We start from the raw sequence: 16,136 nt of genomic DNA on the forward strand, positions 1-16,136 counted from the left end.
CGAGGCGAAGGAGCAGGAAAAGTCTCAGCCCATCTGCTCTGAGACCCGACGCCAAAGTGTCGGGGAGGCTCCTCCTGGGAGCTGCTGTCCAGTGGAGTTAGGGGGACTAGAGGGAGGAAAGCAGAGGTTTCCCTGATCTGCGTGCCCCTGATCACCCACCGAGCAAAGACGCCATTTCCTGGGCCCAACAAAACTCGGTCAATAAAACCAATGGTCTCCCTTAAAAGCCAAATAAAAATAGTTATAATCAGAGCCGATCTGGATAAGGAGATGAGGAGGGGAGAAAAAGAAGGATGGTCGGATGTGAAGAAAGAGGCTCGTGGTCCTGGAGGAGCTGGGTGCAGCCTTTCCTGGGGTCCGAAGCATCTCTCGGTGCTAGCCCAGGCCCACATCCAACGACATCATCACCACAAATCCCAGGATGGAGGCCCAGGATGCCAGCTTCCCGTTACCACTAGGAGGGAAGGAGAGGAAGACCCGTAAGACCTACCGCCCCCGGAGACCATGTCAGCATGAAGGCTGCTGCCTCTGCGCTGTCTGATTCCACCAGAAAGTGTTCTACTAATGACAGTAACATTCACTGAGTCTAACCACATGGGCGACAGGTGAATTAGGTCATAGTTACACACAAAAACCTCATGAGGTCAATATCATTATTATCCCGAGTTTCCTTGGCGGTGGAAAGGGCTCAGGCATAGAGAAGTAACCTCCCCAGGGCTCTGGAGTCCTGGACGGTAGAACCATAAAGGGTGGCGATTATTTCTTGAAGACATTTATTTACTGTGACCTTATAAACTAGCTTTGAAATGATTCTGCTGTGTGCATCCACGTCTGTACCACTCTGAACTGCATTATGATGTGAGATGACGAAGCCCCATTAAAAGTATATTTAAAAAAAATAAGAGTCGGGTGTGGTGGCGCACACTTGTAATCCCGGTACTTGGGAGGCTGCGACAGGAGGATCACAGGTCCAAGGAAAGCCTCACCAAATAGATTTGCATCAACCTAGTGAGACTCTGTTTCAAAATAAAAATAAAATAGGGCTGGGAGTGTCGCTCAAGAGGTAGAATGCCTCTGGGTTCAATCCCCAGTACCACTAAACATATATATATATAAACAAAGCAAAGCTACCTCCCCCTCCTGTTACCACCCCAACACCTGGCCCAGAGTTAGATAATGAGACCATGCATGTATTGCTTTGGCTAACATTTTAGAACCCCACCCCTCTCCTCCAGCCCCAGAGAAATCTAAAGGGAGAGAGAATATACCAAAACAGTGGTCCAGGTCCCCGAGGGACCACCGCAGAGCATCATCTCCTGATCTGCCTGTCCCTTCTCCCCCTTGCGTTTAGCTGCACAGAGTACAGGTGAGGACGAGGTAGGAACGCTCTTGGGAAGGGGCAGGGTGATTTTGGAAACAAGGCGCTGGATAAAGAAAGAGCAGATGGGGAGGCGGGACCCCGGGCTAGCTCTCCACCTGATCTGGGCTTCTGGGATGATGTCATCCATGACCACGAAGACCATGGCTCCAGCGGCAAAGGCCAAGGCGTAGGGCAGGATGGGCTCAGCCAGCACCACCGCGAAGGCGCCGAAGACCCCGGCCAGCGGCTCCACCATGCCGCTCAGCTGCCCGTACCTAAGGAGAGAACAGACACAGACCACTGCGGGAGACGCTCCCCAGGCTGCACCCTGGGCTCAGCCCTGGAAAACAAAGGGCTGACTGTCATCCAGCATCCTACCTGAGTATGGTAGTACAAAGTCACATCGCTTTACAACCACCACCTCCTCCCTCCCCAGCTGACGTAGACCCGCCCCCCAATGGCCCTCACAGCTTCAAATATCCTACAATGTCTTTTAGAAACAATGGCATTAGCCTGGTGTGGTGACACATGCCTGTAAACCCAGTACTTGGGAGGCTGAGACAGGAGGATCGCAGGTGTAATGCCAGCCTCAGCAATTTAGGGAGGCCCTCTGCAACCTAGTGAGACCCTGTTTCAAAATAAAAATAAAAATAAAAATAGGGCTGGGGTGTAGCCGAAAGGTAGAATGACCCTAGTAGGTCCAATCCTCAGAACCACAAAATCAAAAACCCCAGCACCACTGAGATAAAATTCACATACCATCTAACAAACTCATTCAGTGTATACATTGGCATTATGTGTCTATGTGAAATTATCAATGCCAATCTTAATATCATGTGTAGGAAAGGGGGGGGAGCTGACCGAGACCTGTGTGCATATACGTCCACTGAACGTATATGATGTGGGACTGTAACACAGTAATAGAAGTATATTTTAAAAATGTGCAGCCAGGCGTGGTTTTGCACACTTGTAATCCCAGCATTTGGGAGGCTGACATAGGAAGATCTGGGTTTGCAGCCAGCCTCAGCTATTTAGTGAGGCCTTCCACAACTCATTGAGATTCTGTTTCAAAATAAAGAATAAAAAATAGGGCTAGAAGCCGGGCATGATGGCACACGCTTGTAATCCCAGCGTTTGGGAGGCTGAGACTGGAGGATCGTGGTTTGTGGCCAGCCTCAGCTACTTAGTGAGGCCCTCTGCAACTCAGTGAGACCCTGTTTCAAAATAAAGAATAAAAAATAGGGCAGGGGTATATCTCAGAGGTCAAATGCCTCTGGGTTCCATCCCCAAACCCCCCCCCACACACACAAAAAAAAAAATAGGGCTAGAGGTATAGCTCAGAGGTAGAATGCCCCTGAGTTCCACCCCCAGTACTGCAAAACAAACAAACAAACAAAAAACTACGCATTCATTGGCTCTTAGTATGTTCACAAGTTGTGCAAACATCACCACTAACTAATTCTAGAACATTTTCATCACCCGAAAAAGAAATCCCATGCACATTAGTAACTAACTCCTGCTTTCTTTCTCCTCTCAGCCCCTGGAAAACCATGAATCTGCTTTTAAAAATTCCTATATGGATTTGCCACTCTTGGCTATTTCGTATGACCTGGAATCATCTAAAATGTGGTCCTTTTCAACTGGCTTATTTCACTTAGCATAACATTTTCAAGGTGTGCCCTTGTAGTCTGTATCCCCATCATGGATCAATATGAAATACTCATCGCTTGACACCTGCCTGGAGCTACCGGACACTGCTTGGGATCAGCATGGCGTCTCCCAAGGGCAGTTGTAGCTGGCTTGTTTGGGGATTCAAGTCACTACTGCTTTCCTTCTGATGGCACAGCAGCCCATCAGAAGTGGCCCTACTTGGCCAGAGGGGTATTGAGAGCCTGCCACCACCACCACCCCTAACCCTCATCCTGATGAGAGTGATACTTCTTTTCAGAAATCTCTTTATTTGGCCAGGCTTGGCATCATATAACTGTAATCCAAGTACTTGGGAGGCTGAGACATGAGGATCACGGGTTCAAGGGCAACCTCGGCGACTTAATGAGACAGACCCTCAGCAACTTAGCAAGACCCTGCTTCAAAAGAAGAAAATTAAGCCGGGCATGGTGGCGCACGCTTGTAATCTCAGTATTTGGGAGGCTGAGACAGGAGGATCGCAGTTCGTGGACAGCCTCCGTTACTACTTAGTGAGGCCCTTTGCAACTCAGTGAGACCCTGTTTCAAAAAAAAAGAAAAGAATAAAAATAAGGCTGGGGGGGGGTGTAGCTAGGAGGTAGAATGCCCCTGGGTTCCATCCCTAGTACCGCAAAAAAAAAAAAGAAGGAAAAAAAGGAGGAGGAGGAGGAGGAGGAGGAGGAGGACAAGGAGAAGGAGAAGGAGAAGGAGAAGGAGAAGGAGAAGGAGAAGAAGAAGAAGAAGAAGAAGAAGAAGAAGAAGAAGAAGAAGAAGAAGAAGATTAGATAGAGCTATGGATATAGCTCAGAGGTAGAATGACCCTAGGTTCAATTCCTACTACCACACACACAAAATAAAAAGAGGAATGGAGGAAGGAAGGATAGATGGATGGAAGAAAAGAAGGAAGGAAGGAAAACAAGTCCTTTTATTTGAGCTAATAACAGTGGGACTTTGCTGCTTGAAACATCACTTTTAACAGGAGCATCTTTCTTGCAATGAACATTTGTCAAAAAAGCCACCCCAATCCTCTATCCCCCACATCTGTAAAGTGGGAGCAAAAGATGCCTTCTCCACCAGCTTCCCAGAGGAGAGGACAACCGGTGGGAACTTTAAACCCCCGGCTCCTCCCTGCTCCTCCCTGGCCAGGGGCAGAGAGTGGGTGAGGGAGGGCCCCTGCTTTTGCTGTAGAATCCTCCAAGAGGGCTGCTGCTTCCTGGCTCCCCTTGCTTTTCTGCTCAGGCCGGCAGCACCGGTAGCTCTTTGGTTTCTGTAATTCCTGGCCTTGGCTTTGTTGCTTCAGGAAACTGTGGATTTGACTTCAAGCCCAGACGGGAGCGAGTTTCATCTCTCTGGTTCTGGATGCTGACCGCAAATGCTCTCCGCCTTCCCTGCCTCTCTTCCTGGTATTCATTCAGTGTATGAGATGTCAGCCATGGCTTCGACATTCATACAAAAACCTCTAAGGCCCCCGTGGCCTGCCCTTACCCAGATCCTCTCTTCAGTAGACTTCAACAGTGGAGAAAGAGATAATACAGGTGGAAATAAAATAATTTAAATATGTGCCAGAACTTGTAAGTCACGAGGCCCCATAAAATAGAAGGCATTTTTAAGTTGTGGTTATTAGCAGTCTACTTTTAAAGTATGGTTGTTTTAACGAAGAGGAGCCTGAGGCATGGGACTGGGAGTAGAGACCAGGAATCCTTTGGTATCATCTGATTTCTGGTCTCAGAGTTACCCCTGCTGAGCCAGGTGACTCAGGACGGCCACCCGACTGTAGCCAGAGCCCCCTTGTCTGAAATGCAGGGACTCATCATTGACAATGAAAGGGTTCTGTTAGGGAATAGGCTAGAAAGACCCGGTGGGGAAGGCAACCACATGGGGCACAAGAGTGACAGCCACAGTCACCCAGGTCCTGCCACCTGCTCCTGTATCCCCGAGGAGCTCCTGGAATGACCGTGGGGCCAGGCAGTGGCCACTTAAGTGCCCACAGAGGCATGTGATGTTTGGAGTACACGAACCCCATGCAAGAACCTGACATGGGTGGGCACGGCACCTGCCCATGGAGGCTCCAAAGTGGAGACGGGGCCCCGCAGGCTGAGGGTCAGGAAATGATTTTGCTTCTAAGCCCCCCTTCCGCCTCGGCTGTACTACTTGCTTGTGTTCCAGATTGTTGTACCAGAAGCCCCAGCTTGGCTTTCAGGGGGAAGTTGATCTGGCATCCCCCCGGCCTGCACACTCACCAGAAGGCTCTCCAGGTGGAGAAGCCCGCCCCGCGCAAGGGGAGGCTGACGGCCAGGCCCTCCGGGAAGTTCTGTATCCCAATTCCAATGGCCAGGTTCCTGAAAAACCAAGAAGGCACATGAAGGCTTCTGACTTGACTGAACCCACCCAGATGAGGGCCCCTGGCCAAGGCCCACGGCCCTCCTTCGGTGCCAGGGAGCCAGATGGGGACCCGTGATAGGCGGAGGAAGGTTGGTTAGGGCCGGCATGTGGGTAGACAGCAGGTGTTGCAGGAGGGAGAGTCATGGATCCTCCTTCCCCTTGTCCTTCCCTGGGTCCCTGGAACACGCTACCTTTCAGATGCTACAGTACAGCAGAAAACACTGGCTGGGTGTCAGGATGGCCCGAGTCCCGCCACTCGGTTGTAGACCTCTGCATAAACCATCTCCCTTTCCAAACTTTGTCCCTTTGTGCGCAGCTTGACAACAATAATATCCACCTTCAAGGATGGATGACCCAGTGACTGTGAAGCCCCTGGTTTTGGGTTCTGTTCCCTCATAGCAGAGAGATGAGGAGATCACATTTCATCCGGGAGTGACTTTGAAAGTGGCACAAAGAATTTCAAGTGTGGAGTGTGACGGTGACAGCGATCTGGCTCTGGGCTCGGGTTCCCCACGGGCTCTGTGAGGCCCCGGTACAGCGTTTCCTTGGGCCTGGGAGGTGCTCACTGGGATACTCTGGCCTCCTGCATCTGCGGGACATGGGCCCTGTGCTGTGTGACTGGGTCAGCTGGCTGGTGCCTGTCTTTGAGAGCCTGCTTTGTGCTCCAATCAGGGAACAGCATGCAAAGGGTGGGGAGAGCAAAATGAGATGGTACCCAAGCAATACCTGGACCCGGGCCTGGCCTCAGGGTACTTTAACTTAGCAAGGGAGATGAGATGTATAGTTAGAATTTGTAATGATTATACACGAAGAATTCTCATAGCACATGTACAGATGCCTGTGTGCCAACCAAGTGTCAATGGCAGAGGAAGCCAAGGCATGATGGGAGGGATAGAGGGCCAGAACATGTGCGATGGAGAGGCAGTTTGAGACTATGTCCCTAGAAAGCTCTCGGGACAAGGCTCCGAGGGGCCCCTCCATGAGGGCATCCAATCAACAGGATCTCCCAGGCGCAAGAAGGAGGGCTGGCCCCTGAGACTGGGACACAATCACTGGATCCTATCAGGCCAGTTCTGGTCCCTGTGCCAATCTCCAGTAAATAACACCAAGGACAGTTCCTAGCACTTAATATTTAATCTCCATTTGGTCTGAAACCGTACCTCCCTCCCACTGGGTTGGCCTTTATCTCTCCCAGGTCCCTCTCAAGCACACAGGCTTCATGTGGGGCTCACTGCTACAGACACTTGGGGTGAGGGAGTCTCCACCCTGGGCTGGTTCAAGGAGGCTCTTAGAAAAAGCTTGGCTCCATCAGAGTCTTAAACTTGTCAATCCCAAGCTGGCAAATTGTCCACTTATGTAACTCATCCTGCCCCTTCTTGACAGCTTTGCAATGTCTCCTCCCTCCGCATCCCCCTACCACCTTATCAAATGATGGCATCTAAGCCAGGTGTGGTGGCCTGGGCCTGCAATCCCAGGAGGACTGCAGGAGACAGGAGGATCACAGGTTCGAGGTCAGCCTTGGGAACTCAGCAAGGGGCTCAGCAACTGAGTGAGGCCCTGTTTCAAAATAAATGATAGAAAGGGCTGGGGTGTAGCTTGGAGGTGGAATGCACCTGGGCTCAATCTCCAATACCATAAATAAATTAATTAGTTAATTAGTTAAAAGAAAAATTTAGCTGGGCATGGTGGCACACACTTGTAATCCCCTTGCTTGGGAGGCTGGGACAGGAGGATCGCACAGGTTTGAAGCCAGCCTCAAGCTGGCTTAAGAGACCCTGTTTCCAAATAAAATATAAAAATAGGTCTGGGGGTGTAGCCCGGAGGTAAAAGGCCCCTGGGTTCCATCCCCAGTACCACCAAAAAAAAAAAAAAAGAAAAATTTAATCTGATAAATTATGACCAGTCCTAAACAAAGGAGCTATTATGCTGTCTTGGGGTTACCAGGGCCCTCGATCTTATCTCCCTAGGCTGCAGGCAAGGCTGTTCCTAAAGGGAATGGACAGGCAAGAAGACATCACACCTCATCACACCAGCCAGCTCATGTACACTCAACGTCTGCTGCTGCCTCTCCACAGGTTTGCAAATCACCTGGCCATCCCTTGACCATGTCCTCCCTCCTTGTACTTCTTTGAGAGGGGACTCAGCCATGCTTTACCCCCATTACCTGACTTAAGAACCGGCAGTATTTTTTTCTTGGCAAAGGTAAAGCTAGATAGCAAATATTTTAGGTTTTATGGGTGATTGAGTCTCTGTTGTAACTATTTAACCCTGCTATTATATGAGCAAAGCAGCCACAGACCATATGTAAACAATTGAGCGTGACTGTGTCCCAATAAAACTTTATTTACATGGACAGATGGTGGGCCAGATTAGGCTCATCTGGTTCAATGGTTCAATGGCTGCAGAAAGACCTGTCAAGATGAACTCACAGACCCTGGGCATGCCCTGCCCCTCCCTGGGTCCTCACAATCAGGCATGTGCTAGTCAAGTTTGGGGCTGTGAAATTTATTAGGTCCAAATGCTGGGTCCACGGAGCCACTATGTGCCCTGAAGCAGAAATGAGAAATTACTTTAAGGTGTCGACAAGATCTTTTGGGCCTTGGGAGGGTCTTTATGGTACATGTGTTCTCTTTGGGTCACATAGGAACTCCTAGGAGGCGTGAGCCCTGGTTTCTCCTGGGATGGTTCCCTTGGCTGCCTCCAAGGTCTGTCCCCACCGAGCCCCAGTAGATGGCCAGAGACTGGCTCTTTGGGCACAGAGGAGATAAGCTTTACTGGAAGGGAGTGGGGGGCACTTGGAGGCACCTGGGCTTTACTGTCCTGCTGTACTTGGAGGTATGGACAATCTGTCTGGATAAAGAGCTCTGGGGTTCACCTCTGAGTGACACTTAAGATTTTATTCTAGGCCTCTGGGATCAGTCTTACTGTTTTTGTTTCTTTCTTTTTTTTTTTTTTTTTTTTTTTTTTTTTCCAAAGTGGCCCTACTAGGAGAGGGACTGGGCAGGGTGTCAATGGAGACTTATACAAACCTATACAAAAGGTATCTGGGGTCTGTCCTAGTTTAACAAGACAGAATGGGGAGTAGAAGAAATTCGAAGGAATCGGAGTAGAAATCTGAAGAAATCTAAAGAGAGATTTTTAAGGAAAAGGTGTTGTTCTGTTCCTTGTATCTTAAGCATGCATGCTTATACGGCAGCAGGCCCGGCTGGACCTTCCTGCTCCCAGTCCTTGTCTGAATTCTTGTCAGTCCTCAGCCAGGCTGTAGGGCAAGATAAGATGGAAAGCTTCCTTTCTCCCTCAGATGTAGGATCCTGATGAGCCTGTTCCAATCCACTTGTTTTAGAGGCTTCTGGGACCAATTCTGTGTCCACCCTGACCCTGAGAGCCTACTCCAGGAGCAGGGGACATTAGAAATATATTTCTATGAAAGGAACAGCCTGGTGGGAGAATCCTTGCCAACATTTCTGAGACCCTGCTTGTCTGTCTTCTCAGACCCTGTCCCACAGCAGGGCCCCTCCCTTCTGCCTCCTTCAGGGTCTCCTGGCTGGCCCCCGCAGTGAATTCCACCAGCTGCCTTGACCTTCTCTAAGTGCTGAGTCCAAGCTTTCTTTCCAGTGAGGAAGGCCCAGGATCACGGCCCTTGTCTGGCCTGGAGATGGTACTTATTGGCTGGCCTCCAGCTCCCTGCCAGTATCTGCCCCTCTTCCATGTGAACAGACAAGACTTACCCCAGGTGTAACCATGGAGCTGCCAGCCCAATGTCACCAGGTCCCGGGGAGTGCTCCCTGCTCAAAGTCCTCTCCACAACACACTAACCACAGCCATCCCCTGGCAGGCAGGGGAGGTCTCCTCTGATGGGGAATGTGCTGGTATTGGAAAATTGCTTTGGTATTAATTTCAAAATGTAACAAGTAGTCAGGGCCTGAGTGCTGCAGAGGCACTCAGGCAGGGAGGAGGAGGCAGAGTTCCCAGCACCAAAAGTGATTACCAAGTACATAAAAGAGTTGTGTAGCCCAGGGCCTTTATATTTTAAAGACAAGTTTACATAATAAATAACTTTTAGCAGATAGGCTAAAATTCCCCAAGGATGGTACAGGCCTTTGTCAAAGGGGGCAGATACTATGTGACCCCTGACTCTGGAAACCAAGTAACACATCTTGGTCCTAACAAAGTCTTCCACTGGAGACAGGGTCAGCCCACACCTGCATCAGGACAGGAAGAAGGCTTTTGGTCAAGCAGGATGAGAGGTAGTAAATCCTCATAATCATATCAAAAGGCTTGCACCCAAGCTAATGGGCAGGCCCACACCTAGTCTGGTCAGGAAGACTATTGGTTAAGCAAGATGGAAGATAATGAATCTTTATAAAAACTGTTCTATGTCCAAAAGCTTCAGTGTCTTACTGTCAAGGCACTCCACTACATCCCTCTCTGATATAGTGCTTTAATAATTCTGTCCCTTCTTTCTGCCAAGCATACGGCAGTAGAGTTCTGGCTAATTTTTCTAAACTAGCTAAGAACAAGAACCTGCGCTCTCCCTCTCACACTGTTACATGTTCCACATCCTGTTTAAGAGCCACCGCTTAATAAGCAGCATAGACACCCCATTCTGCCATCCCTGGCAAGCCTGGGGACCTCTGCCTGCCCGGCTCTGGCACAGGCCCTCTGGATCCTGCCAGACCTTTTTAGCACCGTGCAGCCTCACTGGGCAATCGTGGTATCTCTCTGGAGTGAGAGAGCTTGTCTGTCTCTCTCTCTTTCCCATGCTAATTTGGTGCAGGCACATGGATGCACAAGCATGTGTGCATGTGTGCGCACGTACACACACACACACACACACACACACACACACACACACACACACACACATTAAATGTGAACCAGACACTGGCCCAGCCATGTTCTCTTACCCCAATATATCTTGTGCATCTGTTAGAAGTCAGGGTGGGGGTGACCCAATGAAAGGGCTACCCTGTGCCTTTGACACCCCCTCACCACTTGCATGAGCTGGGAGCATGATTTCAATCCACAGCTCTCAGATCAGCTGCTACTCCAATCCCCAGGGAGCCTTAGCAAAGGCCAGCCCCCCACCCCTGCAGAGGCTGATGAACTGTGGCCGTGGGCCTGCGTCTGCGCATCACATGAGGACACAACAGTGTTGAGAAACTCTGGTCTCAGGGCTCACCAAAGGGAATGGGGCCTGTAAATCCCAGTACTTGGGAGGCTGAGTCAGAAGGATCATAGGTTCCAGGCCAGCCTTAGCAAATTAGTGAGACCCTCATCAGCAATTTAGGGAGACCCTGTTTCCAAAAAAAAAAAAAAAAAAAGTCAGGGGGATATATAGCTTAGAGGTAAAATGCCTCTGGGTTCAATCTCTAGTACTAAAAAAAGAAAGGGGGAGAGAGGAGGAGATGAGGCTGTGGATGGCAGCTGAGCCTGCCTCCCTTTCAGGAGCTCCTTTCCTGATATTCGGATTCCCAGCAAAGGCTGGAAGCCGCGGACACAGGGAAAGGCCCAGGGAAGCCAACACTGCACTAAGTCTCAGGCAGGAGACCTGGGTTTGCAGGAATCGGCAAGAAGGGGAAAGTGACCTCCCAGGGTGCTAGTAGCAGGGGGAAACCCCAAGCCCCCTGCAGCCCTACTGTGCGCCACCCACCCTAAGGGACCACTCCAGGCCAGCACCTAAGTGGGGGCGCGGGGGCCTGCCTCTGTGTAGTCAGGAGGAGGGAGAGCCCAAAGGAAAGGGAGGGGCCACGAAAGTTCCCAACAGTATTCAAAAAAGCAGGGGGACAAGCCCAGCCCCGCACAGGACACTGAAGCCGCTGTGTTGGGAGTTTTGTTCATCTCCAGCAGCACAAAGACACCATTACTAGTCTCTGCCATGCAGGTCAGGGGGAGGGAAGAAGGGCTCTTTGCAAAGAGAAACCACAGGCTGTTCCTCAACTCCCTCCATCCCCGCACCAGGCTCTCACAGGAAGGGCCTTGCCAGAAGGGCCAGGACGGGGCCTCCAGGCCAGGAGAAGCAGGCGGGCAAGGGAGGGTTGACAGAGCAGAGTGGCCTTGGGCTGGGCTGGTGGCTCCTGGGCACCCCAGGGAAAGGCCAGCCCAGCCAGGGCCTCGCCTGGGAAGGTGAGCCAAGGGTCTGCCCGCCCGGGAAGGTGGCCTCCGCGGAGGAGGTAGATTTGGCCCGGGCATCCAAACGTCTTTCCTTCCCCTCAGGAAGTGGAATTTGCCAGGGAGGGGCAGAGCCCTGGAGAACCACAGAGGTTGATCCCAATACTGGCTTGTTTTGAAAATTCACTTCCTATCGGACTTTGACTTTAAAATTTTTTTTTTAAGCCCAAGGAAGAATAGAGGTGGCAAAGCAATTGGCAAAGAGGAAGGCGACCATCCTGTGTCTTGGGGAGGCAGCGAGCTGCAGAAGATAATCTAGCCCGGAGCTCTCACCAGCAGAGTGGAGTCAGATACGCTAAGTGTGCCAGTATTGGGAATGACCTAGGAAGATTTGGGAAAGCTCTGATTACTAATATATTTCAAAAGAAAATAATTGGTATATTTCAAAATAGTTGTGTCAGAATGGCGGCAGACAAGGGTAAAGAAAGGACTTGGTTTCTGCCTAAAACAGGCAGCTATTCCAATGTAAATCAACCTAGCTCAAAGTAATTAACAAGTCAATAGAGGAGAGGGAGGGCCTCCTTTTTCTACAGACAGAGCTACAAGATGGGCTAGGGAGGATGGGGCAGGATTTGACCTTGCCCTTCAAGAAAGGAGACACCTCACCACACCTTGCTAGGGGAGGTACCTTACAGGGACGTTCACTAGTCAGAGTCACGCAAACAAGATGGAGGTCATGGGTATAAAAGGCCAAGTCCACGTGTCAGCCCTTTAGTGTACTCATTCGAGTCATCCCCTCATGCCATCTTGGCATGGGGCTGTATTTCTATTTTCTGTATTTCTATCTTTCTAATAAACTCCTTTAAATCTTCAGCAATGGTCCAAGCGATGAATACTTATTCTTAACTTAGGACAAGAATCCACGGTTTTTCTGTTTGTTTGTGTGGTGGTGGTGAGGGAATTACTTCTCCCCACACACACACCACGCACATTTCACCCGCAACACTAAGGAGTCTGAATTCCTGAGGTCAGGACAAGAGTCAGGGAGCCCCAAGCGTCCAGTTCCCCCAGGGCTGGGATGCAGGACTTTTATGCTAAGCCCTAGGTCAGACCCAGGACAAATGGCATGAGATGGCCACCTTTGGAGACACAGCGGGTAAGTGGCAGAGGCCAGCTGGGCTTGCTGCAAAGGGGTGGACAGGATCCTGGAGGCTGAGCAGGTGCTTAAAGATAAAAGGTCCTACCCAGTGTTAGGTTCTAAGCCCCCACGGGGCAGGGGCGGGGCTGGAAGCCAGGAGGCAGGAAGACCTGCCTCCTTACCATGAGGAGCTCCAGGATTCCCACGGAAAACCACTCCCCTTTGATAAAAAGGGGACGCGGTGATCTGAAGGGACAAAGACATCTACACTCATGGAAGGCTCTCTTTCACACCCCCCCCCACCCCGCACCCAAGACACGGGGGTGGGGGAGGGAGCTGCTCGGGAATAGTGGGCTGAACTAATAAAGACTTATGGCACCTGTACCGGCGGTTTTCACGTGTCTGTGGGTGCAGAGGGACTACTGGCCAATCTTACACCCAGCTCCTGCAACAGTGGTCCCATGTGGGTTCCCACCTTCTGACTCTGGGAACACCTCCTTCTAGAGAATAAGGCTCCCTGTGACCCCCTCCCCCCCCCCACACCTGCCCAATGGATGGCAGGTCAGCTTGTGAGCTGCCTGCGTCTCCTGCCGGCCCTAGGAGCTGGCTGAGCTCTGCAGGGAGGTGGAAGAGGCCGCTTCACTTTGCTCTGGATTTGGGCACTGCAATTCAAGCTGCTTAGGGCCAGGAGGCAGCTGGAAACCCCTGGGGGTGGGGAGACCTGTGAGGGGGTGGGAAAGGGGCTGGGCGCACTCACAAATATTGACTCCTGGCAGATGGAAGGGGCTGGGCCCGGGAGGGGTGCCAAGGAGGTGCAGGCTGGGTAAAGGGTACCCTTTCTTTGGCTGGGCCTATTCAATCTGGAAGCCAGAGTAGAGGCAAACATTCAGGGAAGGGGTGGGGAGGCTTTTCCAGCTGCCTCTCTCCTTCCTTGGTCTCCAACCTGGTAGCGGCAGAGAGGGACATGGCCAGGGTCCCTCCGGGCTGCTAGGTAGGAAAGGCTGCCCTTCCTCTGATCTTACCTTCAGAGTCTATCGATCCCAAGTAGCCTCTGCCTTTTAGAGGCCTGGAGGCTGCCAGGAAATCTGACTCTCTTTCTGGAACCTCAGCCCTATCAAACTCCAGCATCCTCCTTCTGCTTCGCTTCCTACATGGATGAGTTAAAATTCAGACAAGCTGGGTCCAGTAGCACATGCCTGCAACCCTAGTACTTGGGAGGCTGAGACAGGAGGCTCACAGGTTCAAGGCCAACCTCAGCAACTTTCAGCAACTTAGTGAAAAAAATAAAAAGTATAAAAGGACTAGGGGTATAGCTTGGAAGTAGAATAACCCCGGGTTAAAAAAAAAAAAGACAACACTGGGGTTATAAGAGTCCCTGGAGATCTCCTTGCTCAGCACAAAGGCTCAGCCAAGTCCAATGCCTTTGGAAGCCGTGTGTCCTGTTACATGAGTCAAATACAGCTGGGTGGGAGCCCCAGGTACACTGTGACACACAGCCAGCCTCTGCTTCATCTATAAAACAGGCATAAAAGCCCCTCACTTGCAGGGACAGGAAGCAGGCGCTGTGAGGTATAGGTCCTGGCTCCAAGCTCGGGACAGGTGCCCATCACATGGTAGCTACTGTGGCTATCTCCCATGGCTCCTGGTGGTGCTGAGCATGGAACTCGGGCCTCCCACCCTATACCCCGGGGGTGCGTGGCCTCATATGGAGTTCCACCCTCTCCAGCTGGTCCTCTGCAGAGTTCTGTTTGGGGCCTCCTGGTGGGAGCCAAGCCCTGAACTTGACCAGCTAGGAGTCCTTTCTCAGGAAGGACTCCAGACCCAAACCCCCATCCCTAGTTAGAGAATGTGCAGGAGCTCCTGCCATATACACAGACACTCAGAAGGGGCCTGCCTTCAAGAAGTTCGCAACTGAATAGGGGGCAAAAAGGCCAGCTTGCACCAAGCCAGCTCACAGCCCCGGGCTTGCTAACTGATAAGTTGGGTCCCTCCCCCACGTGATCTCGCAGAGGAAGTGGAGATATTGAGACCCCCAGGTGCCTCGAGACTCCAAACATTGCGAGACTACAGATGTCGCGAGAGAATCGGCATGCCTATAAAACATCGGTGCCTCCAGTCCACTGTGTGACTCAGCCGGCCGATCAGGACTATTCACAACTCTCCAGACACATGGCCCATCAATCCCTTCCCCCTGGCTGGCTGACTCTCTGGAGGGTGCCGGGTCCGAATAAAATAGCGGTCTCTGATAACCCTGTTGGTGTTTTTACCTCTCTCCTCAACTCCCTAACTCTATTTCAACCTAACACTAACCACCAGGAGGGAGGCATCAGCACGGCAGAGATGGCTGTGATGGTTGTTCTCGGAAATCTTCCTTGAGAAAGCCACATCCAAGAAGGAGGGGGACAGTTTCAACAAAGAGAGGGAGAGGGGAAACACACTTCCGAAAAGAAGGAGAGGAAGCCCAGGGGTGAGCTGATGAAGCAGGGTGACCCGGGCGGTCCCCTCTGCCCAGTCAAAGCCAGCACACACACTAAAAGCGGAGGATGCCCATGGCCAAAGCCCACTTCCCCTCCACACCCATCCTCTGGGAGTCTTTCCCAGCGGAGCTTTTTTTATATGAAAAATTGGAGCAATAAAAGCCAAAGCCCAAGTTCTTCCCAAGGCCAAAAGCAGGTGGCTCTGTCTACTGCAGGGGTCTGCTCGCGTCTCTGGGAGGTAGACTCTGATTCTGATGCCGAGCCTGTCACTCAGGGAGAGCCCTTGAAGTCCAATTACTATCCATCTCTACACAGAAACTGTTCGGTTACGGAGGTCTCGAAACTTGAGCCTTGGGAGAAGCTTCTGGTGTGAATCAGCACAGAGCCTGTGCCTCGTGGGCCATCGCAGACCCTGCTGTAGCAACCTGCAGCCAAAACCAGCCCAGGCTTTCATCACCCCGCCCATCAGAGGGAGTCTGAGGTCCTCCGGCTAGAATAAAAAAAATGATTATGCTCTTCACCGCCGTTTATTGCGTGTTGCTAAGTGTCGGGCGTGTTTGTAAGCATTTTACATGTGGCTGCGCGCTTCATTCCCTCGATGGTCCCAGCATTTTTCTATCATTATTGTTACCATTTCACAGGTGGGAATAATCGAGGCACACTGAGTTAAGTAATGCGGCCTGAAGGTTACCCAGCTGGGAAGTGACAGAATGGACCTAAATGTCTGCCTATATGCTTTGGGAGCTCTGGGCCTCACATAGACCATTGTAGAGAGATCATTACCAGGTTTGAGTACCCAGCAGAGGAGCAGCTGCTGCCTTATGCCGGCTCAGCTAGTGAGCTGAGGTTCCGGGCCATTCTGGTCTACAGCGAGGGCAAGCCGGATAGGTGGAGATGTTAACCAGAGAGCTTGAGGGTTTAATGGAATGGGAACAGCTCATCCACAGAAATCACTGATGGTTTGCTGTGTGGCTATTCTATG

At 51.2% G+C, this 16,136-nt stretch overlaps 1 protein-coding gene across 4 annotated transcripts in view; it reads right to left on the bottom strand.

The window, feature by feature from the left end:
- Positions 1–375: 375 nt before the first annotated feature.
- SLC39A11 (solute carrier family 39 member 11) overlaps positions 376–16,136 on the bottom strand; it is a gene marked incomplete at both ends in the record, with an annotated part of 391,992 nt that continues 376,231 nt past the window's right edge. For all 4 annotated transcript variants that reach the window (XM_080712336.1, XM_080712334.1, XM_080712333.1 and 1 more), the window contains 3 exons: positions 376–454; positions 1,477–1,635; positions 5,287–5,385. In XM_080712336.1, the coding sequence (XP_080568462.1) occupies positions 376–454; positions 1,477–1,635; positions 5,287–5,385 (337 nt within the window). The remainder of the gene's footprint in view (positions 455–1,476; positions 1,636–5,286; positions 5,386–16,136) is intronic.

The sequence above is a fragment of the Muscardinus avellanarius genome (assembly GCF_963383645.1).
Source record: "Muscardinus avellanarius genome assembly, chromosome: 16".
NCBI lineage: Eukaryota > Metazoa > Chordata > Mammalia > Rodentia > Gliridae > Muscardinus > Muscardinus avellanarius.